Below are 10,749 nucleotides of genomic sequence, written 5' to 3' on the forward strand. Positions count from 1 at the left end.
GGTTGTGAAGACTAGACTCTTAAGTTATAGAGTTAGGGTATGCTTTTACTAGTTTATTTCTTAGAATCCTAAATTGTATTGATTCCTCCATGATTTTAACCTATATCATGACCAATGATTTAACTACCTCAAAACTAGACCAATGGTTCAAGTCATAATTGGCCTAACAAATTGTGGCAACCCTAACTCTTTCCTTAGTGGTACTTGGCTATAGACTTGACCTTGAAGCTAGAAGGTTAATCATATGTTTGATCAAGTCAAAATGGCCTAGAAATCATGTGTATATATCACTAGGCAAGTTGGCAAAGTCACCCGCCTGAAGCTAAGAAAAAAAAAACTGTATTACATGAAGGCTCTCTTAGGCTTACGAAAGAACCTTGGGGTCAACTGCAAATTAAGCGATGTCTACTGCAGAGGTCGATTGTGGAGTGTGGAAGAAGGGTGGTAGTGTGTGGTGCTTAAGAATTCAGCTCGAGGTTGACTGTGAGAGACTCCTTTAATTGTGATGGCAATTGTTGTGGTATGGTCTGAGTATCCAAAGGCCACTATTGTCATGGGAAATTAAGTGTTTTGATTTTGTATATCTACCGTAGGTTAGAGGGTTTATTGCTTTGAGCTTCATTTGATTATTTTATTACAAACATGTATTTGTATATTGAGTTTAAAAACTCATTCATCACTTCGTGAAAGTGCGAGGGACTAATCTTTTGAGAAAGGATTGGGTTGTAGGTAGTGATCCCAGGAAATTACCGGGTTGTGAGTATGAGCTTGTGAAAATACTTGGGTTGTTAATCTGGGAAAACAACTTTGTAAAGTTTAATTCGCATCATTGGAAGACCAATATTGTTAGTGAAAGTCCAAGTGCTTGTCTAGTGCTAGGTAGTGGATGTAGGTCAAGGGGATCAAGCCACTTTAAATCTTGTGTCTTCTCTTGTGGTTTATAATGGTATTGTCACACCCTGTCTTCCATAGGCTAAGGTATGTGGCACTTGATACTTTATCATTCCCAGTCAACCAACAGTACCAGGATCATGAAGTTGTAGGCTATCACACAATGCACCAAGATCACTAAAAATCAAATACATAAGGCAAGGTCATAGAAAACTGGTGTTAAAGGTACATAATACCGACTTGCATATATTTATATATATATATATATATATATACACACACACAAAATATATCAAAGTAAAGAATCACTCAAGTCACTAAGTAGTTCACTGGTCCATATGCACAATCATCACACCCGTAGTCAGGTCCGTGTTTCGCCTCGGTGTCTAGAACAACCCACTAAGTGGCGGAAGCAACTCCAGAAGTCTCTTTTCTAGAAACTGGTTTGATGTCTCTATCTAAGAAAAATAACAACAAAAATGGGGTGAACTTCCCAAGCTCTATGAGGGGTGGGGGCAAGCAAGCACATGCAATTCAAATGATGCAATGTATGCTTCACAACACTTGTATGATGCATATAAGTCCATTTGGCTACATTATTTTCCTATTTCTATTACGAATTCTATAATTTGGTATTAATGTTACGCAACACAGGTCATATCCCTTCCTTCAGTACTTTGAGTTCAGCGATACAAGCTAGTTGCAAGCAGGAGTATGACATTCTCAAGAGTATGAACATTCACGGTTTTAAATGGTTTTGATTGTGGTTTAATTCATACGGTTTCTAAATGGTTAGCAATCGGTTTGTTAGTTTATTCGCATGCTTACAAAAATTTGCTTTTGTTGATAAACGTTTCAATCTTGTATCAAATTAAACAAGGCATTGAACAAGCAAGGTTTTAACTACATAACTACATAATAGGAGTAAATTATTGAATAAACTGTTGAACAACCTCTATGGTCCTAATTTCTTCCCTAAATTAATCCCAACCTATTTTGTTAAAACAACTAAACAACTAACCAAAAGAAAATATTACATGTAGAAAGTGAAATACAAACAAAGCTGCTAATGAACACAACTTATCATTAGTGTTCTAAAATTAAAGAGCATGAGGCATTGAAAACACATGAGTTAACCCCTTATTCTATTAAATTGCTATACGGGTTAAATCGATCAATTTTGACACTGTAAACGGTTCGGTTTTCATGGTGTCAATTTTGTTTGAAACCGACGAGTTAAACGGTTAAAACCGAACTAACCCATATAGCTAATTGGTCTTAAACTTGAAACCAAAATCAAACCATTTACTAAACGGTTTTACGGTTTCAATGTAAACGGCTCAGTTCGGTTTCGATAAATGGTTTCGGTTTCAAATTCACATCTTTAGTGATGAGTGCACAACCCATGTCTTATGAAGTGGAATGGGGCCCTATTTATTGGGATTCAAGCCCAAAAAGGTGAAATTTGATGGGTTTGCCAAAAAAACATCTTTGGCGGACCCACCAGATCCAAGGACAATCTGGTCATTTCTCGGTTTGGGTTTCCTTGTGATTTTGACTTCTGGGATCAGTTTCGGGAGATCCGATAGTCAGATTTTGAGCACCATATACAGTCGGAATCATCTTTCCAAGTACGTAGAAATATGCCATAAGTGGCATGTTGTTGTACATGTTGGAGTCTCCTTTGATATATCCTAAATGCCCTGATGATGTACTCATCAATGACATTTCACAGAGAACTAAAATATGACAGATGAAGTGGAGAAGTGTGGCTGGATTGTTGTGTGGTCGACACAGTCCTTTAAAACTTAGAAAAGGAAATTCTTACAGGACAGTCATATAATCAGCAATGATGTACGGTAAGGAATGTTGGGTAGTTAAGCAGAAAGCACACAGTGAGGTAGACCACACTCCACAGCCCCCTTGACACGAATATGCAACTCTTTTTTTATTTGCTATTTTTACTGTTTGGATTTGATACCATAATGCAGGAAACAAGTATAGTTTCAGGTTCTGGGACAGGTCTAATTGTTTCCACGGGATCAAGGACTTGTATGAGCACCATATTTTCAACTATACTATAGGAAAACAGCCACCACCAGATGCCTTTGAGAGAGGAGTTCGGCAGATATCTTATGTGCTTATTGGTGTTATGTTTCCAAGGTAAAAATATAGGAAATACACTAGACTGGAAGATAAATATTGGATGCATGAAACATGCAATTTGAGGTATAACAGACCCACTTTCTGCTGTTTTCAGTCTGCCTACTTGGAGAACACAGATGCCAAAACCCAGCAATAGCAAGTGAAATAACCCAGATCTTCTTCTCCAGTCCATTGGAATAGTAAATTAAGATAGTGATACAAGTCCTCTTTGCAACTAATCAAAGCATTAAAAACCAACATGAAAGAGCTTCACAACGGGAAAGACAACAATCAATCGTCCAAGTTTAAACTACAAACAGGCAGCCCATGGGAAAGCATCTCTACCTCTTTATGGAGAGACCTACTCCTACCCAACTAGGGTCTTTATTCTGTTAATTGTACACAGAAGTAGTCCACCACAGAAGCAATGAAATGGATTTAGCATTCAGATGAGGGGTGCAAATTTTGACACAATTCCCTTGAAAGTACGCAGGAATTGTAGTAGCTGGAGCCTCATGCATTGAGTTGCTTCCCCCCCCCCCCCCAACTTGAAAATACGCCTAAACATAGATCCTGAAATAGTTAATTTCCAACCTTTTGCCATTGCTTTAGGACCATCTCAGGTTTTGAGACTAAAAGATAGTAAATGGGACCATGAATGATTTGCCATTAAGGATAATGGAGATACCATGAAAGAGAAACAATCAATATCCATCAATCAGTTAGTTATTTCTTAGTTCTAGTTCTCTTTTACTTCTTTAGTTTGCAACTATCATAAGCTGGATGGGGTTATTTTAAAGGTGGTTCAGTGCCCAGAAACAATAGGGAAATTTTACAAAAATCACTAAATAAGTGAAATAGATCTAATATATATCAAAATGCAGGTGCATCAGGGCATGGCACAACCCATTTCCCTTTAAAATAAAAAGGAAACTTATCTAGCACTTCTTGTGCATTATATTATAGCCTTGTTCTCTGATTTTAAGCCCACACTGCTGGGTTCTTAGAAAGCCTTCAATTGCTTCCTTGCTCCTGAATGTCTAGAAGAACCAACATCAAATTAAACAAAGAAGACTATAGTCACTTAAGACCTGGAAAATAAATCTATACGGCAGAATTTGTAATGAAAATGAATTTTGATGGTCACATAGGCGTCAGCTTACTGGATTTCAAGCTGGCATTCATTCTCTGATATTTAGCTTTGTAATCCTTGAAATGGAATCTAGCAGAAATATTTATATGCAAATTTTTTAACTATAACTATCTTTTCAATCAGTCTCAAGCGTACTGAATATCATGATCCTACTTGGTGCATATTCATCAGGACAGTTTCTGCTATCTTCATAGCTGTGCTTATAACTCATCTTTGATGCTTGCAATGAATGGAAAGAGTCAGTGCTTCTCATTTTACTCAGAAAACCAAACCAGAAGTTGAAATTTGTCATAATTCCCCCCCCCCTCTTTTCTTGAGCTCCTGTTAGACCATCTCCTTAGAAATTCTTGCCCCTGACATCATCATCGTGGATTTATGGCATGAAATGTATAGTAAATGTCTAAAGCACTGCAGACTAATTATATAAACCCACTTAAGTAGGTGGACAAATACCATAAAACATGTATTGATTGGCTAGTACTGAGATATACTCTTTTCATGACAAAAATAAAAATAAAAATTTGCAATGTCATATTTGGTCATGGATCATATACTGGATCACTGGTCACACATGTTTGGGTTATTTGGTAAGAGGACAATAGCAGTGCTGGCCTGTAAATAATTGTAAAAAACGATTAGACTGCAAGCACTGTCAAATTAGTTCTAGAGTGCATTTCATTTTCAGTCACCCATGCTTTTATCAACTTTTGTCACTTTTTTTCTAAGGTAGCCAGATTATGTTGGACAATGGTTGGTATTTGGCTAACAGTATACTAGAGTTGGTTGCAACTGTAATCAGGTCTACTGACAACTCATTTCGACATTCTGAGTTCTTCTTGGAGATGACTGAATGCTTAAGAAGCTTCTCCAGGATGATACTGAATGGTTCCTACAATCTTGTTATTAACCAAACTTTTTTCACACTGCAGGAACAAAACGGTGTGTATACAACAAACAATGAGAAAGTTGAATCAAACATGATCTTCCTTGGTCTTCTAACCTTCTTTGACCCTCCGAAGAAATCTGCAAAGCAAGAGAAAGAAGTAAAAGCAAAGGTGTTGACTGGTGACTCACTCTGCTTGGCAATAAAGATATGCAAGGAGGTGGGTATCAGGACCTCCCATGTGATCAGTGGACCTGATATGGAGCTCCTTGATCATGCTACCTTCCATGAAACAGTTAAGTAACAGTGCTAGCCTTCTCACCCTGACTCAGAAGGTCTGTGCAGTCCAGTCCTTGCAAGTCTGGTAACCACATTGTTGGGGTTTGGAGATGGAATAATTGATTCCTTTGCCTTGGATGCCACTGATGTCGGGATTTCAGTTGATTCAGGGGCAAGCATGGCAAAGGACTTCGCTGACATCAAACTACCAGAGAAAGACCTCAATGTCCTCGTTGCAGGTATTGAGCGGGGCACTTCACCTACGGGAAGACCTTTAAATACATAAATATGTCGGTGATTGCCAACATAGGCAGTGTCTTGTCACTCCGCATTGCTACGTTGTTCCTCTCATTCGAGCCATTGACCCCAAGGCAGTTCCTGACACAAAACTTCTTGTACACTGTAGGTCAAATACCAATCCCCTTGGGACAAGATGGAGGAAGATTATGTGAAGATCCCACAAAAATGGTCCCCCAAAGGCTTACTCTGGTTCCTGTTGTGGAATGCACCTCTGTTTTCTATCTGTGATATTGTCACCCTTGTGTTCATCTGTTTCTACTATGGGACCCACAGTCCACTACAAGCCAACTTCTTCCATTCAGCTTGGTTTATTGAGGGAATCCACTTGGTTCGAACTGAAAAAATCCCATTCATCCAGGAAGTGGCATCATGGCCACTGATCTGCTCTACTGTCATGATTTCTGCAATTGCGATTGCAATTCCTTTGACACCAATTGGGAAAGTCATGGAACTAGGTATATTGCCATTGTCCTATTTTGGCTTTCTGGTGGTGATTTTTCTTGGGTATTTTTCTATTGCCCAGGTGGTTAAGAGAGTGTACATTCTGATCCATAAACAGTGGCTTTAGACAATGGACATTAAATTTGTAAGAAAAGCTGTTCAAAATGGCACTTATTTTGGAAGCAAGAACTGAATTTGATATTTTGAATGTATAGTATAAAAAAAGAATGCCAAATATGAGCCTCAATATTTTACAACAGTATTCATATTCCGTGGATGGTTGGATCTTTTCTCAGATGCTATTTGAAACACTTACAGTTCAGATATGTGTGTGATGATGAGCCATGAAGGCTAAGAAAGAACTGAATATATTGCTCTTCTATTATGTATCTGTGAGGTAACTTTGGTTTGTTCTGTCATAATATGTAATCCAAATTAAGACACCAATATGCCAATGCAAGCAACCAAGCACCACTTGAAATTTTCTGCTTTGATGACTCACCTGTGTGGAATATTGAAAAAGAGCTAATGTAAAACTAAACCTAATACAAAATTGGACTTAACTAATATAAATTCAGAGACAGAATCAATAAATGATTGAACATAAGCCTTGTAGTGGATAACCTCAGATTTTACCTAATTGGAGATAGTTGTTATTGATGTTCCATTCAAAATCCCAGTGTTTTCTGTAATTCTTGAGTGTCCAATATGCCCATCCAAAGGAGGCTGTATCATAAACCTCTAACTGGGATCTTCCAAAATCTTGATAGTCCACTTGAGAACCATTTGTCACGGTCCATTCATTCACCCATTCCCCTGAATCCATCCACAAATCACAATATCACTGTTTTTTTGCAAAATGACAAAACTCAAAGATCTTTTATAAATAGGTCAATTCTATATTCTATCAAAGCAAAGTAGAGATCATTGAAACAAACCAGAAGGGGATCTTGCCATACCAATAAATACTAATGGACCATTTGCTTTGTTCAGGACCTGAAGTTGTGTTTGCCTACTCTTGAGTATGTACTCAATGTTATCGGCAGCACTCATATTAACGAAAAATGTGTCAAAGAGGTTGTAATAATGCAAATCGACCACAATGTTTGAGAACCCAATATTGGCTTGATACAGCTCCAATGGATCTGCATTGCCGATTCGCTGGCAAATAATCACATAAGCGGAGGATGAATATTTCTGCACAATTTGGTACCCCTTTGAATAGTATGAAATTAAGACATCCAGTGGAACTCTGGAGGCAGAGGGCTCATTCAAAAGTTCAATCCCTAAAAGGGAAGGATGGTTTGCATACCTGCAAATGAATGACATAACATAAATTAGTTGGGTGTTTTTTAATCTCACGAGTAAATTGGATGACAAAAATGATGCTGGCCTTCACTAGACATCAAACTTGAATCAAATGAGACACTATCAGCCTGGTCAAATATTTTGATGAAATATTAAAATGAAAAACATTAAGTTTTGAAATAAAAAAAAAAATTACAGCAGAAGTTTTTAGTTGTAATTTTCTTCTTGGTTGTGATGTGGATGTAGGCACGGTGCTGATGTAGATGGTAAGGATGATATATATATATATATATATATATTTTTTTTTAAGTATGATGAGGTTGAACTGTTAATCACAAGATCCCTCTCCATAATTCCGTACTCCAACTTAGAAGATGGAGAAGAGGCCCAGAATACTATCTAAACTCTCAAGGACTGTATCATACCCATTGCAACTAACAAGTCCAACAGGAAGTCTGAAACCCTTGAGAATCCAGAATGAATTTGAGTGATGAAGACCAAAATCTTCTAAAAAAACCCAGAAAAGTTAGATAAAAATTGAAGACAATCAGAATCTCTTTTAAATCAATGTTTCTCCCTTCTCGTAACTTGCTTTTGATGTTGAAACGTCTCAAGAACATTGAAGATACTTTGAAGAAATATGAGGATCTTTATACTAACCTAAACAAAAAAGAAGGGGAAAAAGCTATACATAAGATATCTAAGGTGAGAGAAAGGAAGAGTAAAGATTTCAACAGGTGAGGTGTATCAAAGGTGATGATGGAAGAGTGTTGGTATGAGATGAGGACATTGTGAAGAGATGGTATAAGTATATTAGTGCCCTATTAAATGGAGATATTGTTACACCCATACCAAATCCAGTCTAATTTTAAAAAGTTTTAATAATAGATGATGCACTGGACAATGTCAGTACCAGTGACCTGTGGATATCAACGGTCTACTGTAAGGAGGGACGGAATGACCCCTCATGCCAGTACAGATTGTGCAGAGAAAACTAGGAGGGTTTAAGACCTCCGAAGGTTTGGTAGTGAGTAACCTAATCTCATTGCTCTACTCTACTCAAGCATGATAGATATACCTCATTTACTGCGCACAAACCCCTTCAGGAACCCCCTCCCCAATTGGGCAAGAGTATTGAAGAAATTCAGTTAAAACAATAAAACAGAATCTACCAGTGGATTTGTACTACCCAAATCAAGTTAATGGCTGTGGGGCCCGTCGTATCGTGGTCGTACTTCCTGATAAGTTCTCCTATGTGTGACCCATCACTTCTAATGTTTAATTAATACCTTTCGGAGCAAAGATGGTGGGGCAACATGGTCCAATAACGACTCTCATCTTGTTTTTCTCATATCTCATCTTTTCATCTCATCCTTCCCCTGTTTTCTGTTTAGACCATTTTTTTTTCTCTATTTTGTTTTGCATGGATCCATGTAGCTGACCCCTTTAAGTTGGGATAAGGCTGAGTTTGTTGTTGTTGTAACATCTCAAGAACATTGTCTAAGAAGTGGAAGTTTCAAACTTCAGTTAATGGTTTTCAAGGTAATTAAATCAGGTTGGTTATTTTAGTAGAGCATAAAACTCTTTGTACTTACTTATCTCTTTCTCAAACCTCCCTTCCCTTACACAGGAGGTTCTGACTACATATGTTAGGTTTCTCCAAGGAATATTGCTCCCTTATTGAAAAAGCCTTCCTAATACAATTTATCATCTAAAGGAAAACCTTCTCAAGAAAGAACTACCCCAAAAACCATATTTGGATTGTGCCTCAAGGCCCTCAACTATATCAACCGTACTCAAACTATCAAATTACTAGAGCCATTCCAATTTGTGTTGTCCAGTCACTTGTTTCATGTTGATCCTTTCCAAGTTTATACAGGAGTTTATGTCATAGGTAAATGGCCTTTCTTACTCATGGTTCTTAGTTTTGATCGAGACAAAATTTCAACCTTGGGCAAGACGAAACAAAGGGTCGAAACTAGTTTGTACCAGGTTTCGACCCTATTTTAACAGATTTCAAAAGTTCCACAAGTTTCGACCAAGAGCTAGGAGTATCGTAAGTTTTGACACCACCAAGGGGGATTGTTCCAAAATTACTTGAATTCTTCTTACATTTTGGCATTCTTCGACGGATTCAACCCTTCTACAACTTGGATTTGTGCGATTAGAGTTTGAAGGTAGTATTTTTTTTTTTTTCCAAAATCTAATTTTTGGAAGATTTAGTACATAGACATAGTGTTGGGCATAAAAAATGTCATGGGATGTAGAAATGCAACCCTAAAATGATGCAGAAGATAATGAAAAACAAAACAAACAATGCACACGGATTTTTACGAGGTTCGGCAAGGTTGCCTACGACCCCGGTGAGATGAGATCTTGCTTCACTATCAATGGAGAATAGGGTTACAGCGCTCGTCCTCACACCTCTCAGTATTGCTTGCATTACAGAGAAAGAAACCCTCACTACAAATATATAGCGAAAAAACCCTAATCCGGAAAGTACACAATTGCCTGTCTAGGTACTACACCAGTACTCCCTGGATTAAACTGCGACGTAATACACGACATCATACATCAACAATCTCCACCTTGGCTTGAATTCTGTCAAGCCTCCTGTAAAGATAACTTGTAGACATCTTCATCATTGTACCTCATTAGAGGTACAAACCCGCATCTGTTTGGTGCGTCCCTCATCTTCAACAATGAGTAATATTAATCAAGTATAAACAGGACTCAAACTTCTCTGTAGTAACTGGCTTCGTAAACATATCTGTAGGATTGAGATCTGTATGAATTTTTCTTAAGTGAATACTGCCTTCTGACACAAGCTCCTTAATCTTGTGAAATCTCACATCAAAATGCTTTGTCCTTGCATGAAACACTTGATTCTTTGCAAGATGTATGGCACTCTGACTGTCACAATGTAACACTGTACCTCCTTGCTCTAACCCCAACTCACGTACTAGTCCAGCCAACCAGACTCCTTCCTTGGCAGCCTCAACTGCTGCCATGTACTCTGCCTCCATAGTGGACAATGCAATTGTAGACTGAAGCATCGCCCTCCATGATATAGGTCTACCAGCCAATGTAAACACATACCCTGTAGTAGACCTCCTCTTGTCTAAATCACCAGCATAGTCAGAATCAACATAACCTGCCAATTCTATAGAACTTCCCTTGCCACTGAACATAACACCTATATCTTTAATCTTGCTCAAATATCTGAAGATCCACTTAATTGCATTCCAATGCTCCTTCCCTGGATTACTCATGTATCTACTAACAACACTGACTGCATGAGACAAATCCGGCTTGCTACAAACCATAGCATACATGAGACTCCCAACTG

At 38.0% G+C, this 10,749-nt stretch overlaps 1 protein-coding gene and 1 pseudogene across 1 annotated transcript; one reads left to right on the plus strand and one right to left on the minus strand.

Annotated features, from left to right (window-relative positions):
- Positions 1 to 4,812: 4,812 nt before the first annotated feature.
- LOC122089733 (probable glucan 1,3-beta-glucosidase A) lies at positions 4,813 to 8,759 on the minus strand. The gene is made up of 5 exons (XM_042659429.1): positions 8,690 to 8,759; positions 7,826 to 7,907; positions 7,052 to 7,404; positions 6,729 to 6,908; positions 4,813 to 6,594 (listed from the first exon to the last, which is right to left on the minus strand). The coding sequence occupies exons 1-5, from the start codon at positions 8,757 to 8,759 to the stop codon at positions 6,509 to 6,511; spliced, it is 771 nt and encodes a 256-aa protein (XP_042515363.1). The 3' UTR covers positions 4,813 to 6,508.
- On the plus strand, positions 4,927 to 6,219 carry LOC122089732 (annotated as a pseudogene).
- Positions 8,760 to 10,749: the final 1,990 nt, after the last annotated feature.

The sequence above is a fragment of the Macadamia integrifolia genome, chromosome 9 (assembly GCF_013358625.1).
Source record: "Macadamia integrifolia cultivar HAES 741 chromosome 9, SCU_Mint_v3, whole genome shotgun sequence".
Taxonomy (NCBI): Eukaryota; Viridiplantae; Streptophyta; class Magnoliopsida; order Proteales; family Proteaceae; genus Macadamia; species Macadamia integrifolia.

Bases quoted from the DNA above. Each gene is read 5' to 3' on its own strand.
- LOC122089733 (XM_042659429.1), bottom strand. From the start codon at position 8,759: ATGAGATATGAGAAAAACAAGATGAGAGTCGTTATTGGACCATGTTGC. The intron at 6,909-7,051 runs GTATGGCAAGAT...GGATGGATTCAG, and splicing joins TGGTCCATTAGTATTTATTG to GGGAATGGGTGAATGAATGG. The intron at 6,595-6,728 runs GTAAAATCTGAG...TATTCCACACAG, and splicing joins TAACAACTATCTCCAATTAG to GTGAGTCATCAAAGCAGAAA.